We start from the raw sequence: 27,982 nt of genomic DNA on the forward strand, positions 1-27,982 counted from the left end.
GCTTCTTTGTTGCTCTGTCTTGAGGTCTCTCGTGGCCTCAGGTCCAGCTTGCTGGCTTCACTGGGGTGGGGGGTTTGCTGAAGGCCTTGTTCGACAAAGTTTGTGTGGCTAAGAGCTGGACTGTCTGTGTAGTGTCTTTACGGTCCAGCCCAGAGGTTCTCACGGTCTAGCCTACAGGTGTCCTTCCTCACAGGGTAGCCTGAGGGTTTCAGGAAGCCATTTCTCACCCAGGGCAGAGAACTGGCATGACTTCATTGCCATAGTCTACAGAATGAGATGAAAAAAAGGACCAACCCACATAACGAGAGAGGGCAGGGGTCAGAAACAAGACCTCCAGACTTTCGCTTAGTTTCAACAGTGTTAGACTCTAATTTTGTTTTGTTTATTTTCTTCTTCTCCTCCCCTTTTTTCTTCTAAACAGGGCCTTACAGCCAGGCATGGTGGTGCATCCCTGTAATCCCAGCACTCAGGGAGGCAGAGGCACACAGATTGGTGTGAGTTTGAGGAGGCCAGCCTGATCTACAAAGTGAGTCCAGGATAGCCAAGGCTACAAAGAGAAACTGTCTCAGAAAACTAATCAACCAACCAAACAAACAAAAATCCCCCCAAAACAAACAAACAAACACACAAACAAAAAAACCCAACAAAACAAAACAAAAAAACCCAGCTAGCCAAGGCTGGTCTTGAAATGGCTATGTGGTTAAACATGACTTTGAACTCTGGATCCTCCTGCCTCTGTCTCCCAAGTCACAAGTTTAAAAGCACGCTGGGCTACACAGTAATTACCAGGCTAGCCTGAGCTGCATAGCAAAAGCCAAAACAAAATAAAACAAAAAAGAATTTTTGCAAATGTTGAAGCAGTTCATCACAGAGAACTGTGTTATAGGAGAGAGCTGCCACTGGTCAGGTCACCACCTCCTCCCAGTGGCACTGGGCAGCAGGAGCCATGGCCACTGCTTCCAGGACACTGCACTGTCCCTATTCCCTCTTTCCTGGACATGGCTGATGATTGCACCCAGGCTGGGATTCTGGACTCCTGTCATCTCTCTCTCTCTCTATGTTCCCCCCTACACACACAGGGTTTCTCTGTGTAGCCTTGGCTGTCCTGTACTAACTTTAGACCAGGCTGGCCTTGAAATCATATCCATTCACTTGCCTCTGATTCCCAGAGTGCTGGGATTATAGGTGTGAACCACTGTGCCTGACTGGGCTCTTCTTATGTATTGCTTAGGAGTGGGCAGCTGAAAGAGCCTGAGCGGTTCCCCACCTTCACCCCAGGCTTGGAGTTACTGGGAAAGAGCAGGCTGGGCTCACTAGGGCCAGTTTGCAAAAATGGGTGGTGCATAGCAACTAGTGTTGATGTGTGTGTGTGTGTGTGTGTGCGCGCGCGCGTGTGTACCACATGTCAACATCACCTGCCTTCCTCAACCACTTTTCACTTTGTTTTTGTTCTGTTTTGTTTTTTTTTGAGACAGGGTTTCAACTGTGCAGTTCTGGCTGGCCTGGAACTTGCTAGGCAAACCAAGATAAGCTCAAACTCAGAGATGTACTTGCCTCTGCCTCCAGAGTGCTAGCATCACTGTCCTGGGTCAACATGCCTGGCTACCTTGTTCTTTGAGGCAGGGTCTCTCACTAAATCTGGAGCGCAACAAGCAGGTCATACTGGTTGGCCAGCAAGCCCCAGCAAGGGATTTACCGACTGAGCCATTTCCACAGTCCTTGTTCAATTAAGACAGAGCGTGACCATGCAGCCCAGAGTGACTTCAGACTCAGGATCCTTCCTCCCAAGTGCTGCAATGACAGTTGGAGGCTACCATTCCCAGCTGCCCCGGGTGTAGTGCCGGGTCTTGCCCATATCATAGTGGTTTTCTCTTCTTTTGGTTTGTTTGTTTTGAGGCAGGGTCTCTCTATTACAGGGCTCTGGCTGGAACTCACTATGTAGACCAGGCTGTCCTGGAACTCATGGAGATCTACGTGCCTTTGCCTCATCACTGCTGGGATTACAGAATGGGCACCACTACACCTGGTCATGGCACAGTATTTCAGCATCTCTTTCTGTTGGGAGAATGTCCTGTGTCTGCATGGAAACTTCACCCATCAATAAAAAGCCAATGGCTTATAGCTGAGGCAGGAAATAGGAGGTGGGACATCCAGCAGGAAGAAAGGATTCTGGGATAGAGGTAGACATGCAAGAGATTCAGCCGGCAAGATGTGAGAACAGACTCATCATACCTAAGCACCAGGTGATCAGCTGTGTGGCAAGAGGTAGGTTAGTATAATGGATTATTTTTAGTTATGAGCTAGTCAGAGAAGAGCCTATTTATATGGCCTAGGTATTTGTGAAATTATTTGAATGTCATGTGATATTCCAGGAGCATGGAGCCTGCAAGATGGGAGGAGCTCCCACCTTGCAACATCTTTCAAGTGATGGATCAATATTCCCCGTATAAACACACCATCTATATATTTACATATTTGAGTTCCTCCTTTCTTCCCTCTCACTGTCAGGTCCAAAGGAAACGTCAAAAAATGGCCATCTGTGTGCAAAGTGCTTCCTCTCAGCTTGCCCCAAACCTTAAACTTAAGCTCATGGGCTTCTCTTCCTCCAGCTTCTCATTCCCAGATAACACTGCCATTTCAGCCATATGCTCTCTTTGTCTTCCTCTCTTGGGCCCCTCTCCTAGTCTCCACACTCTCTTCATCTTCCTCTTTCAGCCCCACCCCTTCTCCTCTCATGGCTGTCTAGTCTGATGGCCATGTTCAATTTACTACTTTCTCTCTCTGTTCTGGACTCTTGCAGATGCCTCTGGCTGTACTCTCCCTCATATCTGTGGTAAAAACCTCCCCCTTGGTCATCCCTTGGAGGGGTCTATGCATTTACTTTGTAGTCTAGGCTAGCCTTGAACTCTGAGTGATCCGGGCTCTGAAGTGCTGAGATTACATGGCAGTCTCCATGCCCAGCCTCTTTTCTTTCTCTTTCCTTCCTTTCATAAGGATTTTCCTATGTAGCCCAGGCCTGGCTTCAAACTCCTGATCCTCCCCTCTTCACCCGGGAGCGCATGGATCACAGTGTGGCCACCATGCTGGTTCTTTTTTCTTTCTTTTACCTGCTTTGATTTCTCTTAGCAGGCATGGAGCCGCTGGAAATCAACGTGATAACTATATTCTTTTGTTTTTCAAGACAGGGTTTCTCTGTGTAATAGCCCTGTTGCTCTGGCTGTCCTAGAATCACTCTGTAGACCAGGCTGGCCTTGAACTTATAGAGATCCACCTGCCTCTGCCTCCTAAGTGCTGGGATTAAAGGTGTGTGCCACCATGGCCTGACTGTGTGCGTGCATGTGTCTGTGAAAGGCAGAAGGCCAGATGAATTAACGGGTTCCTAAGATTCTGTGCCCAGGAGAATGGTATCCTTGGGTGGGAGTGGCAGGTCTTACACTCAAAGGTCCAGTCTTGTTCTTGACATTTGGCCCTGTACTGATGGAGATGGCAAGAGGCAGAACTACTCACAGCTCAGTTCCAGAGACTGCCTTGATATTGGAGGGCCCATGCTCACATTTAGAAACTTTTGAGTTTTTGGTTTCTTTTATTTATTTATTTATTTTTAGGCAGGGTTTCACTATGTAGCCCTGGCTGGCCTGGGACTCACTATGTAGAACAAGGTAGCCTCAGACTCAAAGATCAGTTGCCCCTGTCTCTAAGTGCTGGGAGTAAAAGGATATGTTGCTCTGTCTTCCAAGAAGCATGCTTCTTTCCCCCCTACCCCTAGACATTTTTTTTTTTTTTTTTTTTTCTGTGTAGCCTTGGCTGTCCTGGAATTTGCTCTGTAGATCAGGCTTGCTTTGAACTCAGAGACCCACCTGCCTCTACCTCCTGAGTGCTGGGATTAAAGGTGTGTGTCACCACCAACCAGCAAGAAGCAGGCTTTTTTTTTTTAAATTAATTAATTTATTATGTATATAATGTTCTGCCTGCATATGCACCTCAAGGCCAGAAGAGGGCACCAGATCTCATTATAGAGGGTTATGAGCCACCATATGTGCTGGGAATTGAACTTAGGACCTTTGGAAGAACAGCTAGTGCTCTTAACCTTTGAGCCATCTCTCCAGCACCAGAATCAGGCTTCTTAAAAACCAAAACCTTGGCTTGGAACTGCAGCTCAGTGGCAGAGTACGTGCCCAGCATGGATAAGGTCCTGGGTTGACTTGAAACAAAAATAATTAGAATTAGGTTGGTGATACACAGAGGCAAAACCTAGTACTGGGGAGGCAGAAGCATGAGGATCAGATGTTCAAGGCTATCCTGAGCTACAGAGCCAGTTTGAGGGTAGCCTGGGTTACATGAGACCCTGTCCCAAAACAAAATGAAAAGCCTCACTCAGTGGGCACAGTGATTCACAGGTGTCTGTCACTGCGGGGAGGAAAGGGTTTATTGGGCTTACACTTCCATATCACTGTTTATCATTAAAGGAGCCGGGACAGGAACTCAAACAGAGTAGAAACCTGGAGGCAGGAGTCATGAAGAGGCCATGGAGGGGTGCAGCTCACTGGCTTGCTTCCCATGGCTTGCCCAGCCTCCTCTCTTGTAGAATCCAGGACCACCAGCCTCGAGGTATCACCACCCACAAGGGGCTGGGCCCTCCCCCATCAATCACTAATTCAGATGACCTAGAGGCCTGCCTGCAGTCCTATCACAGGGAAACATTTTTTAAATTGAGGTTCCCTTCTCTCAGACGACTTTAGCATAGGTCAAGTTCACATGAAGCTATCCAGCACAGCATGGAACTCCAGGGTAGGACGGGGTCCGAGTTGAGAGGCTTGCAGAAGACTGTGAGGGTCTCCTGTTCAGTCAGTGGGCACAGCCAGGAAAAGGACATGGGTGTGTGGTCCATGTTTCAAACACAGAGGAGATTCCTTTATCATGCTGGAGATCAGGGACCTGGGCATTGAGGGTGAAGCTTCAAGCAGCTCCCAACTCCATTCTGGGTAGCCCTGGCTATTTCAGAACTCATTCTGTAGTCCAGGCAGGCCTTAGGCTTACAGAGATCCACTTGCCTCTACCTCCTAAGTGCAGGGATCAAAGGTGTGCGCCACCACACCACAGTTTGTTGTTGTTGTTTTGTTTTTTTGAGACAGGGTTTCTGTGTGTAGCTGTGGCTGCGGAGCCACTCTGTAGACCAGGCTGGCCTTGCCTCCCAAGTGCTGGGATTACAGGCATGAGCCACTGCACCCGGCTCACACCATAAAGTTTTAAAGCCTTTATTAAAGGGCTGCTGGACAGCAACCCTCCCCAGGATAAAGAGGCCTTTATCCCACAGCACCAAACAGCTCTGTTAGGCCAGGTGTCTAGACCTACATGACGTTATATCAAAGGCAAATGGCCCTACTTTCCATGATCACCATGGGTCTGCAGCCTGTGTACAAACCCAATCTACTTGACTTGGCTTTCTGAAAGATTCTCCAAGTTCTTTCCCCTGTGACATCAGTGTATATCTGTATTTGAATTAAAAATTTTTTTTTCTTCTTCCAAGGCCAGCTTTGTGTATAAAATGAGTCCAGGACAGCTAAGTCTACTCAGAGAAACCCTCTCTCAACAAAACAAAAAAATTCTTTTTCTTTAGTGACATACATTTTGTATGTGTTCGTGTGTTCGTGTGTACGTGCATGGTCAGAGGACAATTTTCAGGAATGGGTTTTCGCCTATCATTTGGTTCTTCAGGACCTAACTCAGGTCACCGGGCTTGGATTTTTTGCTGTTGATACTAAGTGCCTCTGAGCTATGGTCTCAATGTCTACCACCTGTGTGAGCCGTGGCACAAGGCAGTCCTCCTTTCACGACTGGTGCAACTCAGCAGAACCCACTCCAAAAAATTAGTATGAGGGTCTGTGGAGCTGGCTTAGTTGGTAAAGTGTTTGCCTTGCAAGGATGGGGACCTGACCTGCTTTTGATCCTGAGGATGAACAAACAAAAGCACTGGATGTGGTGGCAGGAAATGGTGATCCCACCATGGGAGAGGTGCTGGGCTCGCTGGCCAGCTAGCCGGGGTGGATGGGGAGAGGGCAGAAGGTGAGGAACTAGACACCCATGACCCCTGGCCTCTGTATACATGCATGCACACACCTGCCTACACACGCACATTCCACACCCCCCCACACCACACAGTGATTCAAAAGTCTTCCCCATCAATTTTATTAGGTTAATGAAACAGCTTGAATACAATTCATTTTGTTCAGCATTCTTCTAAAAAATAGTTCAAGTTGTAAACGAACTTCCAATACACAAAACAGAATTACTTGACGATACACAAATTTCAGCTCAAAATACAACACTCTGTTTTCTTACCATTATAAAATCCAGTCAATACAAACTACGTAAAAAAGATAAAACACTTTCAATGATCCTTGGTACGAGAGAACAGCACAATGGCGGAATTTCCGCAGGACACTCACTGGTCTAGTGCTGGGGATGAGGGACACAACCCCACGATCACCTAAAAGATCCAAGCTCTGTAAACAAAGTGCTGCTACTTAATTTAAGAAAATTAACGTATCCTTCTGCATCAGTGTTGCTTGTAAACCATAAAGTAACTTTGTAAGAAAGGTTACAAATAAAAAAAAAAATGATTTCTGACTTTGCTACAGACACCAGCAAAGGAAGAGGAAACCAGTTATTCCACCCAACGGATACATTTGGCCCACAAAGCAGGAGACAGGGACACCGCAAGGAAATGACAAGTTCTCTACTTTTCTACTGAATTTGAATAGTGTGGCCCCTCAACTATTTTACACTTTTCAGACGATGACTTTTGCTCCATTTGTGTGTGCCCATTGCAAATGCCTGTTTCTCAGCGGGAGCACTGCGCACAGACGGCTCGGCTAGACCCCGCTCAGGTTAGCCTCGTGAGTGCAGCCCAGGCGTCCTCCATCTGGGAACTTCACTCAATCGCTAAAGCTGCAGGATTTAAATGAAAAGCTGTTCCCTAGGTACCATGCTATGAAATACAGATATGTTAATGAGACAGATTTATGTCTTGACATGATGGATTTTATTTATCCCCCCACACCCACCCCCAGACAAGGTTTCTCTGTGTTGCCCTGACTTTCCTGGAACTAGCTCTGTAGACCAGATTGGTCTTGAACTCTCAGAGATACACCGGCCTCTGCCTCCCCAGTGCAGGGATTAAAGGTTTGTGGGACCACAGCCAGGCTACATTCTCTTTTCAATGGGTTTCTTTGACAGTTTTCTGTCCCAGCAGGAGACGCTAGTGACAGGATGCCAACAAATTGCCATGTTCACTGTGTCATGGGTAGACTTCACTTACAGATGGAAACAAATGCCTTGATTGCTGCAGACAGTTCTGCCGGGGCTGTGCCTGCAGCCTGCCAAGGAGTGAGTGTGGGGCAATCTCTGCAGGCTGGGGGTCTCCTAGGCCTGGGGGCATGAACTATGGGACCCACTGTGAAGTCTGCTCAGCACTTCCACTGAAGCCACCATCTTTGTTTGTGGCTGTCACAATTTATAAGCGGGACAACGTGGTCCATGCCACTGTTGACATGGAATTTACAGGAGGGAGAATACAAACGGAAGCTGGGTTCAGAGTGGGTTAAAATGAAAAAAAAAAAAAAAAACCAAACAAACAAACAAAAAAAACCCACGGGCAAAAAAAGCCACTGGTTACTGAATTAAGCAAGCTTTGCTAGACAGCTTGTGCTTTCCTTTCTTATCTATGTATTTAATTAGTTCTTAGTTTTTGTTTGTTTTACCCAGGCAGCATTTCTCTGTGTAGCTTTGGTTATCCTGGAACTTGCTCTGTAGACCAGGCTAGCCTGAACTCAGAGATCTGCATGCCTCTCTCTGCCTCATGAGTGCTGGGATTAGATGTGTGTGCCACCACACCTGATATCTTTTCTATTTTTCTCTACTGAAGGCCACTTGGTAGTACAAAGTTCTTCAGGTCATGAAATTTAGATGACTTCCAAATAAGAAAGCTGAACTTTAAGGTGCCATCTAGAGGAAGCTGTTATATGACAGATAGAGTGAAGGCTTAGTTATCTTTAAGTCTGAGGATACTTTTGCTCTGGGTACGTTTCTACATTACTTATATTTATGCGTTGTGTGTGCTGTGTGTGTCTCAGTGCTTGAGGACGTCAGAAGAGGGTATAGTTTATATACAGCTGTGAGCCTCCATGTGAGTGCTGGTGGACTCAGGTCCTCTGCAAGAGCAGTAAGCACTCCTGACTGCTGAGCCATCTCTCTAGCTCTCCACTGCTGATTGCTGTTTTCACAGGGATGGCAGTCAAGTCCAATGAGTTACTCTAGGTTACAATTTGTGATCACCACAATCTCCATCACCCTGATCATCATCGTCATATACATATTTTCTAGAGATTCTCTTGAAGCAAAAACCGTTGTGATGAAAATATGAAAAACCGGTCCCTTTCTCATTGCAAGCTATTCCCATTTCTGACTCTACTCACAGTTTGGGGTTCATGGTGTATTTAAGTTAGAGCTAAATAAGACAGGAGGAGATGGAAGTCTGGCTTGCTCACCTGAGCATGCCATAGGATGCAGGAAGGAATCCCATAGTGTTTGCGGGGCAAGTACAAAGCGAGGGTGTCAGCCATGCTCTGAGAGGTGACCCAGGCTCTGAGCACGTCTTGATGGACAATCTGTGACCACACAACGCTGTGACAGATGCTAGATGCTGAGGTAGTATGTGTGGCCTGGTGCTGGCCCGACTCAGAGAGAGCTCCTGCTGGCCTCAAGGGAGGTGGAACAGGAGTTCTAGTCTCCAGTAGCTTGAGGCTGGAGACGGGCTTGGGCTATGCAGGGTGCTGACCTGGAAGCTGCTGGGACTGGCAGGCAGGTGTTTGTCTCCCTTGCCAGAGCTGGCTGGCAGAAAGTGCCAGCACAAAGGCATGATCAGGGGCTAAGAAGGCACATCTTCTGCATAGGCTGCTGCTCCCAGGCTCGGTGGTCCAGCGAGCAGCAGGAGTGACAGCTCTCTCCTTCCTTTCCTTTTTCTAATTTTCCTTCTTTTCTGAGACAGGATTCCTCTGTGTAGCCCTGGCTGTCCTGGAACTCACTCTGTATACCAGGCTGGCCTCGAACTCAGAGATCCACCTGCCTCTGGTCCCCAACTACTGGGATTAAAGATGTACGCCACCACTGCCTGTCATAATTCTCTTTTTACATTTACCTACTGATGTGTATATGTGAGTATGTAGGCCAGAGGACAACTTGTGGGAATCAGTTCTCTCTTTCTATCACATGATTCCTGGGAATTAAAACTCAGGTCATCAGGCTTTTCCTGTTAAACCATCTTGCTGGCCTTCCTTTCCTTTCTTCTTTGCGACACAATTCAAGCAACTAGGAAACCAGGTGGGGAGAAATGTGGGAGGTTTGAAAAACAGCAGAGAGTGCAAATGAGAATGCTCTGGTAAACAGAACCAACATCTTCCTTCTGGAGGGCTGGGGGAAGGGCCCTGTTCTCAGAATCCTCGCAGCGGCATCTGGGTGGCCACCAGGGGCTATGAAGACAGCTTGGCGCGCTGAGGATGGGGAGGGGAACTAGAGGCTGATCTCACCAATGAGGCTGCTCCCTCATGACCACAAGGTTCCTTTCCACTTCTAGACAGGGTTGGAGTGAATGGCTGAGGGGCTCTATGGAGAGCTTTCACCAGAGGAGAGACAGAATAGGGACACAAGAATGGGGTCCCCAGAAGTGTTTCACAAGAGCTAACAAAGAACCATGCCAGCTCCCAGGGGAAGCTGGCTGAGCTCACCAAGCACTTTCCTGGGCAGCCAGCCCAGCTTGGGAGGCAAGACTGTCATTTCCCAGTGTAAGGCAGAGTAGGCAGCAAAGACCTTAAAAGACAATGTGTAGCAACCGAAAATCACACTTCTGGTGGGTATTATGGCTTGAGGAAATCTCTGGAAATAAAAGACTATTATGGGAAGTTGGACCACGAGCACTCTGGTTGAAGGGCCTGCCATGGTGGCTGGTGGCCAATGGCCACAGTCAAAGGACCAAAGTGATGACAAGCAGAATGGAGGGCAACAGAATAAGGCAAAATATAGAAGGTACACAGGACTACTTCACAAAACCCACTGAATGACTTTTTTTTTTTTTTTTAAACTAAGTAACAGTCCCGAAGAGAAGCCCCTGGCTGCCAAGAGCTCTGGATGCAGGGCAGAGCACCATGCCAACTGTCCTGCCTGCAGCAGGTCCCCGGATAGTGTTGGCAGAAGCAATACTCAGTACTGCAGAAGGCACCCTGTTACCCCAAGGCTGTTTTACCTGGTGGGTCTAAAGATGACAGAAGAGCAAACCTAGCACTTGGAAGGCAGAGGCAGAGGGCGTAAGACCTTGTCTCAAAACATTTAAAAAAAAAATAATAATAAATTACATAAAATAAATAAGCAAGGCAATAAAATTCTGTAATTCTACCTAAACTGTTTACTGGTGTAAAGTAGAATACACACACCTCCTTTATATGCCCACCACCAGGCTGAGCCCACCACCAGGCTGAGCCCACCACCAGGCTGAGCCTACAGGCCTTTATAGGGCCCGATGAACGGCTAACTTCCTACTAAGAAGCTAGATGGTCCCAGGCTGCTCAGGCCTCACACTGCACACCTGCCTAGAACCTCCAGGCTGTCGGCATGGCCTTCACCACATGGACACAGGGGAACAGTTTCCAAGTTAAAGAAGCAGAAGATATAGAAAACACATAGTTGATTTGGTCAATCTGGACCACAAAATTTGATATTCTGGTGAAAAAGAAAAGTTCTACCTTGGTAAAGGACTTTAAAGATCCTTAGAGGACTCCATTAGGCAAGCTCTGAAAAGTGGGCAGCTGACCAATTTTTTTTTTCCTGCGATAGAGTTTTGTCGGGAGCCGCATTCGCCATTACAAGATGGCGCTGGCTTCCTGTTTCCTGGTTCTTCTTGTCAGTGCTGTATCTTGCAGCAGCGCATGCGCCACAGGATGCTAATATGGATTTGAGTGCTCTCCCTATCAGAGAACACATGCTAATTGGGTATTGTGCGGAGCACCAATCACAGACGAGCACGTAGCCCTGCGGGCTATTTAAGCAGAGCACTCACAAGGCTTGGGGTCCTTCTCCATCTACCTGCAAGAGCTTCATAATAAAGATTCTGCTGGACAAATCTTCGGTTGCCGCGTCATCCTTATCGGCGAAGGCTGCGCGCGACAAGTGGTGCCGAAACCCGGGAACCGCCGACCCCGGGCAGAGGAACGACTCGAAGGACCCCCGACTGCTCGTCGGAGGAAGATTCAAGCCAGCAGAGTGAAAAGCTGCAGCACTTTTCAGCAAGGTATGATTTCTGTGGTCTGGTGTATTCCGTTTGGCCTTAAGACTCAGGTAGATAACTGAGCTGCCGCACCCTCTCCTGTAGATAAAGGAGCCATGGGTAACCAACTAACTAAACCGATCTTGGAAGCAGCGCAGGCGCTGCTTAGGCAAAAGGACTTAAAAATCCCTGACAGGGTGTTGCGGAACTTTCTTAAGGAGGTTGATCGAGTAGCTCCCTGGTTTGTGGTCTCTGGGTCCCTTTCTAAAGGATCGTGGGATAAGTTAGGAGGAGATTTGACACGAGAAAAAGAACAGGGGACCCTGAAACCAGGGGTGTGGCCACTATACAAACTGTTAAAATCTTGCATTAAGGATGAAAGATGTAAGGAAAAAATCAAGGAAGGCCAACGGGCATTGTCAGACCATCAGGATAGTCTATCAGAAGCTGAGAAGGGAAAAAAAGGCTAAGCAGGAAAGAAAGCCAATAAAAAAGAAAGTAAAAGGTAAAGATAAGCTAGCTGACCTTGAAAAAAGGGCAAAGAAGAGCTCGAACAGTGAGCAAAAAACTTAAAGCTGTTGTCTGCCTCTGAGAAAGGGGTAAGTAAAGGTGAGGAGGACCCTAAATTGTATCCTCTCCTCACTGAGTTTAAAAATTATACAATATCGTCCTCTTCCGAGGAGGAGACGTCCTCCGAAGGAGAGGATCAGCAAGAGTCATCTGACTCTGAGGAGGAAACAGGGCTTGATCCTGATGAACAAGCAGAATTAGATGAGGAAGCGGCCAAATATGAATCAGAAAGATATGGCCCAAACCCTCCTCCGCCTTATGCGCCAGGGTATGGTGCGACAGCGCCTCTGCTTGAGGAGAAGAGCCAGAGTAAAGATGAAAGGAAAGGTTAAGACTTCTAACTCGCTGAAAGGACCGGATCCTATTTTAATAAGATCCAGGGGAGCTGTCTGTGTTTTTCCACAGGAAGAAAACAATCCATTCTGGGTACCGGAGTGCCTCACGCGAAAGCTCGTGACAGCTGAAGATGATCTTTCAACAGACACACCTGCTACTGCTTAAAGAATCAAGGACAGCGAGGAGGACCACTAATTCTACTCGAGTGGATTCATTGCCCACCCTGGGTTTCTTCTGCCTTTTCTTACTTCAGATTGGGTGGGGGTGGGAATGTTTGGAGTAACCTTGGTTGCAAGACTGCTCCTCTGTTTTTGGTTGCTTCGCAAGTTCAAAAGACAACAACATGCAAAGAATGTGGCCATAGTTCAGGCTATGCTGGCTGTCGAACAGGGATCTTCCCCTCAAGTTTGGTTAAACATGCTTAGCCGTTGAGACACTGTCAGAACTCATGGCACTCCTGACGGGCACAGGTTCCCATTGCACCGGGATGCTGTTCTGAACAGACCTTTGCATCTCCCAGGGCTCAGGTTCCCATTGCACGGGGTTCAAGGTGCAAAGGGTCTCTTATACTATGTAACCTCCTTGATCGCTTATGCTGTTGAGTCAGTGAGCCGATCGGAAATCTCATAGTATTACATTTTGGCTTGGCTTGTAATTTTAAAGAAAGGGGGAGATGTCGGGAGCCGCATTCGCCATTACAAGATGGCGCTGGCTTCCTGTTTCCTGGTTCTTCTTGTCAGTGCTGTATCTTGCAGCAGCGCATGTGCCACAGGATGCTAATATGGATTTGAGTGCTCTCCCTATCAGAGAACACATGCTAATTGGGTATTGTGCGGAGCACCAATCACAGACGAGCACGTAGCCCTGCGGGCTATTTAAGCAGAGCACTCACAAGGCTTGGGGTCCTTCTCCATCTACCTGCAAGAGCTTCATAATAAAGATTCTGCTGGACAAATCTTCGGTTGCCGCGTCATCCTTATCGGCGAAGGCTGCGCGCGACAGAGTTTCTCTATGTAATTCTAGCTGTCCTGGTGCTTGCTATGTAGACTAGACTGGCCTCGAACTCACAGAGATCCACCTGCCTCTGTGTCCAAGTGCTGGGACTAAAGGCATGTGTCAGCAACCTGGCTTGACTGTAATTCTTGAACACTGCAAGCGCATGTCTTGATACCATTGCTGTTGGAAGTGAGGGGAGGCATATGTCCACAACGAGAAGAGTTTTGTAAGGACAAACAGGTGCTGATTGGTATCTAAGGTGGTGGCAGTCATTGGGATGAGCAATGACAGGAGCCAGGACATTCAGCTCCAAGCAGACCCCTACTGGCCCAGTGTCCCAGCACTATCTGTGTGGACAGAAGATATGACCAATGAGGTGTACTGCAGCACCCCAGGCTCCACAGTCACCTTTCTTTAGGAGGGCCAATACCCACCCTGCCCTCCCTCCGTAGGGAAACCCCGCTGAGCCTTGAGACTAGAATAAAGGAACACAGGTCTTTAATTCCAGATTCTCTAACTCCAGAGCCCATGCTCTTGACCACTGGACCCATTTGTGTCCTGGGTCATTTCCTAGACTCTGAAACCATGATTTGGGGCCTAAGCAGGAAGGGAGGATTTGTTCTCTTGGGTGCTGCTCACTGAAACCACAGGCTCCTGTCACCAGCTCAGTGGGGCTCAGCTGCTGCCATACACTGCCACCTGAGAAGCTTTGCCATTTTCTAGTCTCTGGGCCAACTCTGAAAAGCATCAGCACACAAATCCAATCATCTCATTGCATGATGTAACTCCAGTTACTCTAAGCAAGCAGGGCTGTGAGGGGAGGGCTGGATCTGAGAGGGGCACAGGGTTCCTTTGAGTACTATTGACCACTCAAGTCTTCTAGTTAAGTAGGCCAGGTCCAACTGTGACCTGAGAAATGGCTGTTCCTGTGAGAACCCTAACCCAGGGGACAGTGTCTCCAATTGCTGAGCTAGCCCCCTCAACTGCACCATTCTGACTTGGGGACTGGGGGAGACCAGAGGCTAGGGCACTGAGGGCCTGCTACTGGTGATATGGAGAATGGATACGCAGGGTCAAGTACAGGAGAGGTCCCTGACGAGTGTGACAAATCAGACCAGTCATGATTTTAGGAAGAATGTGATTCGAGGTTGTTGGGCCAACCTCAGTCTTGAACCTGGAAAACATCTGTTCATTCTGACGTCTGGAGTACCAGGACTGAAGGGAAGCGAATGTGGTGAGGAGCCAGGAAAAGCTCCCAGGGAATAGCGGCACATTTCAAGAAATGGCAGCCTCAAGCATCTAAGTTCCAAACACTGTGTCAAATCACAGACACATGCTTCTTCTCTGATCCCGACAGGGACAGAAACTGAGCCCTCTATTTTACAGAGCCGTGCTGTGTGAATATGCTACTTTCCCGCTACAGCAAAACACAGCCTTTTAAGTGACTCTTTCAAGTACAAGTTGAGTTTCAAGTAATCGCCTTGTAAGTAGCCCCAGAAGAATTACTGCTCCTCCAGGTTTAAAGTGCCATTTAAAAAAGCAGGAAAAGGGAAAATATGCGCTAGAGGACTGAACTCCTCACGGCTGCTCACCACTTGCTTCCAGGCTTTTGTTACAGGACAGAATGCTGAACTCTTCTCATCTGTCAGGGAACCAAATACAACGCTACATCATGAGGTAGCTGACAAGAGAGGGTTTGTTTTTCCACTATAATCACTAAGAATGGGAATGAATGCAAGCAATACCCATCCAACCAACCAGGAGATGCCATAAAGTTGGCCATGGAGATGTTCCTGGTGCTGCTTGAAGAAATTCAGCACCAGTGCCTAAGGTGTATCTTCTCCATATCTGGTGAGGAAGAGCAATGAAACAAGGCCCCTACATATACAGTGCTAAAATGCTCAAAAGAAGGAACAGGACTCACCAGGCAGAAGGCAGAACCACCTCACAGTTGCAAGCAATGTAGAAGAGCCTACAGTTCAGCTCCATCCTGACTTTACTGGCAGCAAGGGTGAGACATCCATGTCAGGCTCCTCTCCAGTCTGGCTGATGGGCTCGCTCTCATGCCTGCCCTGTAACTGTATGTGTCCAGCTAGAGAAGCTGCAAGGGGTCTTTGGGGACTATTCAGAAGGCAGAAAGACCTCTCAGCACGTCAAGGTGGCTTTCCTCCCCTCTGACTACATGGGGCAAATTCAATAAAGTCTTAGCTTTATACGCAAATCCTGCCTTGCTTCCAGAAGACACCCAGTGAAGCCCGAGACTTCTCACAGCCACTGTGGGAGAAGCTAAGGTTTTCCAATTTCTTCAGCTGGAAGGGCTCTGTCTGGAAGATGAAACCATACTACAAATGATGCACATTTTAGAAATAAAAACACCTTTGTGCCAAGAAAAATCAAGTTCCTGTTGAATCGGCTGGATGACCCCTGGTCATTCAAAGGCCTCCTCATAGGAGGAGGAGAGCATCCCCACCCACCTCAGACATGAAAGGTTCAAAGCAGAAACTTCTGGAAAAGATTCTGAGCCCAGATATGACGTAGTAAATCAAGCTAATGTTAACAAGATGGGTATTATGAGGTGTGCTGGGCGCAGGGCTTCAGACTATCCTACAGATGCACTCAGGAGACATAGGCGTGAGCTGGGTACATGAGGCACTTGGAATGTTTGATTCTGTCCTAGGTCCTTGCTCCACAGGCCAGCCTACCCGCGCACACAGCTTCCCATGTAAAATCCAGCACAACTGATGGGAGCCCTCTGGCCAATGAAAAGCATCACAATGAAGGTTGGGATGCCGTGACCCAATGCTTGTTTGCACCCAGGTCAGCTCATACAACATAGGGTCCTCACTCAATCTCCACTTACTTCATAAGGCAGAGAGGGAGGGCTGTGTCCCAACTGCTTCCTTGTGAGGTTCCCAGAAATACAAGCACAATTCTTGGGAGGCACTCAGTATTTGCCTCGTGTCTCAGGGCAGGCCTGTCACGCCTCACCATCTCTGGCTTCCTCAGTGCTCTCTCAGCTAAAGCAATGAAACTGTAAGAAAGAAGTCTTGCTCTTCCCAGTGGGTGCTTCTCAGGCAGTTCTGGTGCCTCGAAGTACATACAGTGAAAGTCACCTCACTCCTTCCCAGAGCACCCAGCGCCTTCACCAGGCCACAGGAGGACTGTGCAAGCAGGAAAGCCAGCTTTCTGGAAGACAGCACTGCAGAGTTGTCATACTCTCTGGAGGCCTCGTAGGACCCCTGGTGTGATGCACTGGGAAGGAGAGGCTAAGCAGTACCTCTAAGGAGAGCTACCTGTGTCCCTAGACACCTGACTGGCAGCATCAGGCTCCTATATACCACGGCAAGAACATTCCTACCTCCATAGAGGACATCACCACCTCCACAGAAAGAATGCGTTTCCGAGACACTGCTGATGGGCAGCTCCTCCCACTTATAAAGACTAAAATGACACTTTCAAGCCACTAGAGATCAGAGTAGCATAGACAGCACTGAGATGTAACAGAGCACTTGGCTCCAGCACAAACGAGATTTAGGCACAGCCCTGCAGGCTTTTTGGTTGCTGCGTGGTGTGAAAAGTCCAGCCGTGACTCCTCAAAGCAGCCATGTCCAACCCCAGAGCAGCCCTTTCCAGGGCTGCTAGCTGGTTACGACATTTTAAACCCTGCTAAGGAAGAGAGATGCAAACCTGGCAAAACTGACTACTGTCTACAGGCAGTTCCACTTTTACACACAACATGTGTCTGACACAGCTGTGGGACTGAAGGTCAACAGATTCCAGGGTTTATCTGAAGCACCAGGAGACAGTAGTGCATGTAGCTTGTGACTACAGTTCAAAAGTAAACATATACAGACAGACATGTCAAGTCACGTGGGACAGCACGCATACACACATCTGTCACACTTTTTCTTCTCACAGGACATACACATTCTTGAGATTAAAAATAAACACTTCATTTTAAATTAAGCACTTATATCTTTGAAAAATCTATGTTTAGATATGTCAGAAAAACAAACAAACAAACAACAAACCTACTTTAGCCCCTAGCCTACGAAAGTGCCTTGATGCATCTACTGTAGTCTAAGAGACCACCTTCCAGGAAAAAGAAATCGCACTTCCCCAACATGTTTGTGTTTTACATTTTAAGATCTAGCCTCAGTTGCCAAATGCAACATATATCTGGTCAAAGAGCAGAGGAGGGAGGAACCACTCAGGCTCCAAGACACTGGTGGACTAGTAAAACAAGACTCCATGAAGGGAGCTAGGAGCAGTTCATAACGCTAAAAGTCTGGAGTAGCTATGAAGAGGATCAACGTTGAAACATCAAAATAAAATTAAATACAGCCCTACTCTTCAACACACACACACACACACACACACACACACAAAAAATAACAGTTTGGCACTTAGCAGCTTTTGTTGATATTGCATCCCATATTAAGTTGCAAATTTATTTTATGAAATATTAATTTCTGCAGCTATAGTGTCAATAAACTGAATTGAAAAGTCTGTTCTTTTGTTTGTTTTTTTAAAGTGAACTGACCAAGTCAACAGGCACTGGCTATCAGACCCATCACTCTAAACAAAGAACTGTCTCTTTGGAGAGGCCTGAAGCAGATTTAAAAGAACTTTAAATTCAGGAGTTAAAAACAACAAACAAACAAATACCAACCAAAACAGAGCAGTACCACAGCTGTCCAGGATATCGGTTTCTCTCTGTTTCAGCAGGTCATGGCTCTGTCCTGCGCAGGTATTTCACAGAGCCACCATCTCAGCAACAACACTACTTTTTCTGCAGTAGCTTCTTTGATGGAAAACTTCCCAATGCAGAAACACACATGTGGCTGACGTGCAGCACAATCCACGCCTGGCTCTGACTGACACTGAACTTGATTGGATAGCATGTATGTGTGGCACATCTGCCCTATTGCAAAGGGTAAAACCCTTAGACCTTCTCTTGCCAAGTTGCTTCCGGCCACAGCAGAGTCACAAAGCCAGTCTCAGTCCTTCTTACACTCATCCCTGGCCTCTTTTTAGCAACTTTTTTTTTTTTTTTTTAATGCTGATGACTCAGGGTAGGTGGAAATGCAGTGGCCACCCATTTCCAGGTCCATGGGTGGGAAAATAGGATTGATGTTTTATATGCATTTTAATTGCATATAAACATCTCACGTAGGAAGTTTCTAGAAGAAATTCCTGCTCTCCAATTTATAACCAAAGGATGTACTTATACATTTAGCAATCACTAAGATACAATGTTGCCTCTTGTGCCATATTTAAGAGAAAGAAAGTTAAAGAGAGCAATTAGAAATGAGGAACTCTCTATCAAGTTAACTAGAAACTTGATATTGCATACAGCTCACACTAAGAGTGTGCTCAAGTCCCTGATTTCACACCAAGGTGGCATAATCTCAATGGAGAACAAAATATCTCACAAGATAAATTCCACTTACTAAGGAATTCTTTTTACTAATGGGAAGAGGAGAGTTGCGTGAACATGGGGGTGGGTGATGGGGAAGGAGGGGAAAAGAGGGTGCTAAAGGGAACAGAATGAAATTAAGTTGAGGTAGTTTATTCTACCAGCCAAACATTCCTGGGAGTGAAATTCATCCAAAACTTCTACCAGTGAAGGGCATTGCGAGCAGCCTGTTACAAAGACAAGATCCTACATACACCTGCATTCAAAGACAAGTCTGTAACTCTAAGCAGCAGCAAACAGGACGGAGTGTGCTTTCAGACAGATTATATGGAGACGCTTTTTGATCCCTATGCACGTTATCTGGACACGTTTTTCTTTCTTTCTTTCTTTCTTTCTTTCTCTTTCTTTCTTTCCTTTCTTATTCTTTTCTTTTTTCTTTTGTTAACGTTTCACTGTTTTTAGTTGCAACAGAGCTCTATCATTGCCCGACTCTGTCTTAAGTCTCCTCTGCACTGATGCCCTGGAGGCTAGAAAATGGTTTTGTCCTTCCTAGTGGAAAGGAAAAAATGGTATGACTAAGTTCCCTCCCAGCCTGACAGCACCACCCCAGAACTGTCTCGGTGTGACACAGAATCGTTTACAGAGCAATTCCTTTAAGCTCACACAAGGGCTGGCTGCGGACTTGAACTCCTTGGGTGACTGAATTTTTACTAAGATAAAGTTTTGTGAGTGTCACCTTAGTTTCAATTCATCACAACTTAGTTTTTTAGAGTCTTAAGACAGAGCACTAGTAATAAATGGGAACTAACTGGCGCAACCTCAATTGGGGGGTGAGGCTAGGCGTTGGCAGCCTCCACAGGCCGGACGAGGACAGCCGTGTACCCGGGCATGTTGGCTTGCACATATGGATTCTGTTGTTTACCACAGCCACACACACTGGAACGCACAGTCGGTCGGATAAGAGCTCCCCTTCTGGGAAAACGCACCTTAGGGTTTTACCTTTGATATTTCACATGACACCAACCCCCACTCCCTCCTCCTTTTGACATTCTCTAGCCTCGGTTTACAGACGCATCAGGCTGGAGAACTGATTCCTCCCGGGTAGTTTTTCAACAGTTACACGGTCTCCAAACAAGAGCAGAAGCCTGAGCCTCTAAGCATTAAAAAACCACCGAAGAGTAACCATACTGAAGCCCAGCACACAGCAAGATGGGGCTACTTCTCTGCGCTTGCTGACGTCCAGCCACGTGATGCGCTTGGGGCGGGATCTCGCTTTTGGCTCCTCTTCCTCTTCAAGGGGAATGGACCCGGATGCGGAACAAGCCTTGCTGCAGCTGCAGGCGAAAGAGCTTGCAGTTGGCTATGCGCAGGGCTGCGCATCCTGTGCGCCGGAGGTCGGAGGGCAGGAGAGGCTTCGTGTGGTGCCAGGTGCCCGTGCTTCTCTTGAACTCCCGCACGTAGTCATAGTTGGTACCTAGGCGTAGAGAGGGAGCAGAGCTCAGCTGACGCACCTGAGCCACAGGGAACAGTTCCCAAGAAACCGCGGCAGATCTCACCTGTGTCAAGGTCTCCGATAACATAAATACTGGCTCCGATGGGGACAGCTCCGTAGACGAAGGATGAACTGGCAGGGATACACAGGTTCTGATCGTTCAGATAGATCCACCTGGAAGCAAGGCCGCCAGACACAACTCAGGAAATCACGAGTACAGCTGACACGCTTAGGAAGACAAGCGGGGACAGTGCACCTGGGCACGCCATCAGCGCACTGCACACTGCTCCCCTTGACCCCCACTGCACTCGCAGGAACCCCACTATTTTTACTGTATAGATAGACAGCAAGGGCTCAGACACAGTGTGACTCCTACAGAGTAGCCTGCCTCTGCTGAGCAACCCAGCTCCTGGGACTCTTTCACGATTGGCTTATGTCACTCACACTTTTTTTTTTAACTTAATTTTTTTTTAAATATTTTATTTATTTATTATGTATACAATGTTCTGTCTGCATGTACACTTGCATGCTGGAAGAGGGCACCAGATCTTACTATAGATGGTTGTAAGCCACCATGTGGTTGCTGGGAATTGAACTCAGGACCTCTGGAAGAGCAGCCAGTGCACTTAACCTTTGAGCCATCTCTCCAGCCCCTTAACTTAATTTTTTAACTGAATGTATATGTGGGTGTGTCTGTGTAGTATATGCATATGAGTGCAATGGAGGCCAGCCGACAAGGTCAAAACCCCTGGATCTGGAGTTCCAGGTAAATGGGAGGGCCCTGATGTGGGTGCTAGAAACGGGATCCCAGCCCTCTGCAAGAGCAGCAAGTGGTCTTGGCAACGGAGCATCTCTAGGGCTTAGGAGCATGCTTCTTACTGCTAATGCTCAGTCAGTGCACCTGGATGCCTTCTGGCTTGGGCTGCTATAACCATAATGGTCAGGGATTTTAGGGGAGCCTTTTTAAAATTTTTTTGGTGGATTTATGAAACTGCTAGATTCTGTGGAAAGGGCACATGCTACTTAAGTGATAAAAAAAAATGCCCTCTTACCCAAAGCACAATGCTGCTGTTTCCAGTCAGTAGGGCCTGGGGATCCCAGCGGCTCAGGCTCACCAGGTCTCCCGCCTTCCGTTCTTCGAAGGCTTTAACTACTGTAATGGTGAGTATTTCCTTAAAGTCCAACTATGCTGGGTATTTTGGCATGAGCTTATACTTTGTGTATCTTCTTTTGCAAAATGTCTATTCAAAGTTTTGCTCATTTTAGAAAACATACGCACAAATCTTAAAAATAAGATAATTCTTTAAAAAAAGGCATTCTAACAAAACAAAACAAAACAAAACCCCCTGACTAATCTTCAAGCCTCAAGGTCAGGAAAGACAGAGCTATCGCAGGCTAAGGGACGGCACCTGCTGGCAGCCGGAATCCAGAACTGAGGCAGCGTGCTGGTGGAAAGTGGGTACACTGCGCAGTCTGTATCTTAGCTGGTCCTGCGCAGCTTCACACTGGTGCCCCACCAAGGTGAACACTCTCATGAGAAGCCGAGTGGATGTACAGGAATACCTGGACTTTCTGAAACTTTTCTACAAGTCTAAAATTACTGCACAGCCGGAGAGATGGCTCAGTGGATTGGAGTACTTGTTGCTTTTGCAGAAGACCCTGGTTCAATTCCCAGCGCCCACATGGTGGCTCACAGGCATCTGAAACTCCAGTTCTAGGGCATCTGATGCTGTCTTCTGACCTCCCCAGGCACGCACATGGTATGCATAGAATACAGGCAAAACGCTCATAAACATAAATAAATATAAGAAAATTACTGCAGACAGATACGGTTCTGTTGGTAAGAGTGTTCGCTGTTTAGCCTATCAACCCAAGTTTCCTCCTTGGGATTCGCATCATAAAATCAACTCCTGCAAAGGCTGTTCTGTGACCTTCATATGAGATAAATAAAATCTAGGCTTTGCCATGCAATTCAATAATGTTCACTCAGGAAACTATGACCCATTTCCCACTAACAGCTTACAGGCAGGCCAGAGCAGAGCCACTGCCTAAGCTGCCAGAAGGCCCCCGCTGTCCAGGATGGTGCATGCAGTTCTGTGGGCACCCCGGCCTCTCCACCCTGCTGCCCAGCAGCTAAGAGAGCCAGCGTAGTAGTAGCCCTCTGATGTCAGATACCAGCACACAAACATCTCACAAAGAACACCACTCACTTTAACAAGCTTTTCTCTGATTAGTATGAAACAGGAAGCTTAGTTTAAGCCTATTTAAGCTTCCAGGAAACAAGGAAAGAAGATAATTTGCCCAAGATTATAAAAGAAAGCTAAGTCACCACCATATTTCTCTCGCTCTCTGCTTCTCTGTCTCCCCCTCCCTCTTCCTTTCTGTATCTGAGACAAGGCCCAGGCTGGTCTCTAACGTGCTAAGCCACCAAGAGTGACTTTAACTTCTGTCCTGCTTCCACCTGAGTGCTGGATAACATGCCCTTATGGGGTAGAGAGGATGGCCCTAGGGCTCCAACATGCTCTCTCCTGAGCCACACCCCAGCCTACTATCGGGTGGTTTGCTATATCGGGGGTTAGAAATAGTGTGGTGTTTCTGCAGAACGGCGGGATGACCAACTCTCACATGTGGCCGACGCAGCTCCAAGCCTACACTGTGCAGTTTAACTTCTGGCCCTGCCAGTAAGACCAAGATAAAGAAACTTCCTCTGCACATCCTTGCAAAGAGGATGAAGAAAAACACCACCCAGCTCAAGAGCTGTGGAGCCAGGCCTGGGATGGAAAGACAAAGCCTGTCCAAGACACCCCACATCTGGACAGCAATGGCAATCAGCCTAGCCACCCAGCAGAACTGAGGATGCTGAACACTGTTTTTCAAGAAGGACCCAACATCTCCTCTCCCAACTTCCCTCCTAAGTTCTCAGTTGCACTGAAGTGGGTTTGAACCAGAAATTCTCCTGTTTTGGTCTTCTAAGTACTAGGATTATAGGTATGTTCTACCGGGCCCAGCCATTTCTGCTTTCTCTAAGTGAACTGAGTGGCGTGATAGGTGTCATCTATCTATATTTTTTCTGCCAGTTCCTGTGGCATATGGTGGGTTTCTTGCCTTTGGAGGGCAGGAGAGTCCCAGGGATTTACTGAGCTCCTCCTCCCACAATGGCCCCCAATCCCAAATCCACTAACATTTAGCCAGCTATCAGGCATTCCTATGCATTTGTATACGCAAAAGATGAAAAGATGACACCGGTAACACAAGCACCATGTGTCACAGCAGGAAACTGAGGCAGAAGTGAGAGGTTAGGACTTGGGAAAGGAAGATGCCATAAGAAGTGCCTCTGCCCCTGGACATGGAAGACACGCAGCAGACACTAGGCACAGCTGAGGTGTCATGGTGTCTGCTTCACTCTGGAGAAGCTTGGGAAGGGAGACGCTTGAGCCCTGCTCTAAGGGGTAGAAGGAGTACACAGCAGGGCGCAGCAGGAGAGAAGGTGGGCACCCAGGAGAACCTTGTTGAGTGTGAAAGGTAAATTGTGGCAGTGACACTGGGGTGAGAGAACTGAGAGGACTCTGTCAGAGTGTGGGGACACCTGGGAAGAGGGCAGAGAGGTGAACACCACAGGGGCACAGGAACCTCAGAGGAGAGATGCTGCTGCTTGCTTGTGTCATCACGTGACCTGGGAGTAACTTGTGGCCTTTTTCTTTTTAAAAGTTTTCTTTTTTAATTCAGAAACCACAGAAAATAGTAAGATATGGCATTTTTCCAGGAAAGTTTTCATCTAAAAATAAGGAACAAAGACAGGAAAGACGAGAGATCACTCATGATCTGAACGGTTTACACTCTAATACAGACTGCTCATCTGGCAGCAGTTTCCAGAGTGTGGAAAGAGTACACGCCGGGAGCCCTGCACTGTGGCTGGTGGGCTTTTTCTGCCAGGGCTTATGGGAACGGAGCCAGGCCAGCGGGATGAGTGCAGCGGGGAACGCGGCAGCCAGAAAGCTGGGTTCCAGGGCCGCTGCAGGCCCACCTCTCTGTGCTCCGTGTCCTCACGTGTGAGGTGGGCCGACAGTGCCTGTGCCTTGTAGGCTGCAGGGGACAGATGAGGCCCATCAGCGACCATGCAGCATCTGGGTCTGCTCGTGTTCAGTGTTTTACAAACGTGTAAATGTCCTGTATGTCACTGACAAGAGGTGTCGGCAGGTGCTCTGTTTACAAACTAACACTGAGAAGCCTGGGAACATGAAGGCTGGAGATGAATGGATTTTACTCGGAAAAAAAAAATCTTCTTAAGATGAAGGGCTTTATTTATTTTGTGTGTGTTTGTGTGTGTATTCATGTGTGATAGTGCTCTTGCACACATGTATGCTGATGTCATGCCTGGCTTTCATGAGGGACAGAAGGAAGACCCACATGTTTGCGCAGCAAGCACTTTGCTGACTGACCTACTCCCCAACCTCTTCAATACACAAGTGGGGATGAGGACGTGGGCGGTGGTCAGGAGTGGTGGCTGCTCTTCCAAAGGACCTGAGTTCGGTTCCCAGCACCCACGTCTGGTAGGTACTCACTACTCCAGCTCCTGGGTATCTCACACTCTCTTTTGGGCTCCTTGAGCACCCACACACATGGCACACATTCACACAGACACAAATAAATAATAACAAATAAATTTAAAGCCAGGGCTGGTGGGGAGACAGATGCAGGCAGATCTCTGTGAGGTCATGGCAGGCCTAGACCATAGAGAGTTCCACGCCAGTCAGGGCTACGGAGTGAGACCCTCAAAAAGAGAAGGAAAAAGTTAAGGGAGACAAATAGGAACCAGGAAACCCTACTTCTACCCACAGTGTTGTAGGCTCGTACTTAGAACAGGTGGTCAAGCTCCTCACCAGCAGACGTGGAGCAGGCTGATTGGAAGGGATACCACCGTTCTAGAAACGCAGAACGGCCCAGGACAGCTGGGAAGCGTTACAGCCAGACTTGAGTCCCACCCAAGGCAACAGAGAGAAAGAATAAAAAACGCAAGTAAACCACTTCTGACAAGTTGCAGCTCAGCTGACTATGCACGGAGTCATCCGTCATGAAAAAGATGTGTCAGGGGCAGGAGAGATGGTTCAGAGGTTAAGAACAGACTTCCGAAGGTCCTGAGTTCAATCCCCAGCAACCACGTGGTGGCTCATAACCATCTATAGTAAGATCTGGTGTGCAGGCAGGATGTTGTATAAATAATAAATAAATCTTAAAAAAAAAAAAAAAGAACAAGCTGTGTCAGTGTCTTCCCAAAGCCAAACACGCTGCTACTGCTTGTTAATCAAGCGGGGCAGGAGCTTAATGCGCTCTTCCCCACTGCAGCAGCCGGACCCACAGTGGCATGTCAAAGGAGAATGTAACAAGCTCCTACATCCCCTGCCGACCCCCACACAGCAAATACATTTGAAGCTGGCTCATTTTCTGTCTGGCAAGTTCCCCTGACAGTCTGGCCGCTAATACGGAGACGTAAAGGCGTGTCTGAACCTATCCGAGATGGGAAGCACGTGAGAGACCAGGCAGCGTTCATGTGCATGTCTGACGCACAGAATCCAGACACTATCTTGTGGCAACCCCCTCTGGTAACATGACTGAAGCACGCATGATCACCCTGTGTGCAGTGGGCCTCCCATGGGACATGAACAGGCCACTGCAGTGTGAACCCTACCTGTGCTTATGAATGGGAGAGGGTGTGAGCAGAGGGCTGGGACGGCGCCTGCCACAGGCTCACAGCAGGGTGCAGCATGCACTTTTAAAAGGTTTTCCTCTTCTTTTTTGGCCAGACAGTGGTGGCTCATGCCTTTAATCCCAGAGGCAGAGACAGGTGGATCTCTGAGTCTAAGGCCAGCCTGATCTACAGAGTGATTTCCAGGATAGCCAAGGCTACACAGAGAAACCCTGTCTTGAACCCCTCACCCCCCAAAAAAGAAAAGGTTTTTCTTACTCGTGTGTGTGTGTGTGTGTGTGTATGCATGCACTGACAAGCTATATGGAAGTCACAGGACAAATTGTGGAAATCAGTTTTCTCTTTCATCTGGGGATCCTGGAAATTGAATTCAGGTCATCAGGCTTGATGGCAAAGTGCCTTTATCTGCTGAACCCACATTTCTGGTCCCTGTCAGTGTCCTAGTATCTCAGATACCAGCTTAACTGACACACGATGGAGCATCTGGGGCCGGTCAGGTTTGATGCTGGAGCATAATATGGGTTGACTACATGAGACCTTGCTCTGTGTGCATGCACAGTTCACAGTTACAAAGAGATGTGCACAGGATTAGAGATCAGGGACTGAGGAGCATGCGTGAGCCATCGGGAAGAAGATGGCAAAGGCTTTCTCTGGAGAGTGACAGTTAAATGTAGTTTTGGAAAGGGCCATGCTGACTAGACGGATGAGGGACATTTCAGGCAGCACTGGAAATCAAAGCTAAGTCACGTCTCTGAAAGCACACAGGGAGAGGACAGGCAGGAGAGCCTCAAGACTATCTGATGCACGGAGAGGCCAGGCGCGGCAGCCTTGAGACTGATTACCTCTTAAATTCGTCATGATAGAACTCAGACTTGCAGGTGACCATCTCGCTGCCCTGGATGTCCTCTCGACTTCTGACTCCTCCAAATACATACAGCTCCATGGCGACACCGCAGGCCACTGCTCCAAACCTGCAGGGCCACAGAACACAGGTGCTGGCTTACAACTCTGGATCTCAGCCCTCATTCTTCTACTACTGCTCTTTCATTTGCTGGTCTTTTTGAGACCTCAGGGCAACCTGAACTCACTGTGTGGACCAGACTAGCCCTGAACTCATAGCACTGCTCTTCCCTCGGGAGTCTCCAAGTGCTGTAATGACAGATGTATGCCACCATGCCCAGCCCAATTGCTTTTGTCTTTATGTGTATAGGCGTGTGCGTATGTGGAGGCCCAAGGCTGACATCAGTAGTGATTTCTTGATTCCTTATTAAGGCAAGGTCTCTCAACTGATCCCAGAGTTTGCCGACAGGGACAGTCCAGCTAAGCCAGCTTTCTTAGGGAATCCTTGTCTCTGCCTATCCAGTGCTGGGACAGCCTGACATTTCCGCCGGTACTGGGGATCTGAACACCGTTTCCAGGCTTGTGGAGCACACCACATACTTTCACACCAAGTGATCCCCCTGGCCTTTCTTGCCTTGTGGTAGCTCTGTGTTATATGTGCATATGGGCCTTCTGTCTGAGAAGCTGCCAGGCTGTGAGGCCTCATACATCAACAGTAGCACACTGATGGGCACACACTCTGCCTTACCTTCTCTCTTTCAGGGGACATATGGCAGTCCATTGCTGGGTCCGTGGATCGTAACACTCCACAGACTCAAACAGTTTTCCGTAGGATCCTCCACCCATGGCATAGATTTTCTTTTTCATAGCTGCATAGCAGCCAATCTGAAAGGAAAAAACAATTGTGGGGAAAGGTACCATTTGTTGTTAGAACTGGATGGACAGAGAGCAACTGGCCCAGAGAGTATGGTCACATGTAAGACAAGTTCTGACTCCTAACAGCAAAACCATGATGCCTCCTAACATGATGCCATGGATGATACGCACTGGAAATCCTCAGAGTCTTCATCCATCCTCAGCAAAGGAAGCCAGCAACTCTACTTTTCTTTCCATTTTGGGGGACCATGCTGGGCACAGAACCCAGAACTTCAGACATGCCAGGCGGGTATTCTGCCATTACACTAGATCTCAGCCCATAATCCTGTAATTTTTTTTTTTTGGGGGGGGGAAGGCTCTCTTCCTTCATCATGTGGATTCTGACACATCAGGTCAGAAAGTATGGCAGCAAGCACCTTCAGCCCCAAGCCATCT

At 47.9% G+C, this 27,982-nt stretch overlaps 1 protein-coding gene across 2 annotated transcripts in view; it reads right to left on the reverse strand.

The window, feature by feature from the left end:
* Window positions 1–6,162: 6,162 nt before the first annotated feature.
* Window positions 6,163–27,982, reverse strand: part of Gan (gigaxonin) — a 61,065-nt gene continuing 39,245 nt past the window's right edge. For both annotated transcript variants that reach the window (XM_021640032.2, XM_060391904.1), the window contains 4 exons: window positions 27,420–27,556; window positions 26,674–26,802; window positions 20,192–20,301; window positions 6,163–20,109 (listed from right to left, as the gene is read on the reverse strand). In XM_021640032.2, the coding sequence (XP_021495707.1) occupies window positions 19,928–20,109; window positions 20,192–20,301; window positions 26,674–26,802; window positions 27,420–27,556 (558 nt within the window). In that variant the 3' untranslated portion in view covers window positions 6,163–19,927. The remainder of the gene's footprint in view (window positions 20,110–20,191; window positions 20,302–26,673; window positions 26,803–27,419; window positions 27,557–27,982) is intronic.

This window comes from Meriones unguiculatus, chromosome 10 (assembly GCF_030254825.1).
Source record: "Meriones unguiculatus strain TT.TT164.6M chromosome 10, Bangor_MerUng_6.1, whole genome shotgun sequence".
NCBI classification, from domain to species: domain Eukaryota; kingdom Metazoa; phylum Chordata; class Mammalia; order Rodentia; family Muridae; genus Meriones; species Meriones unguiculatus.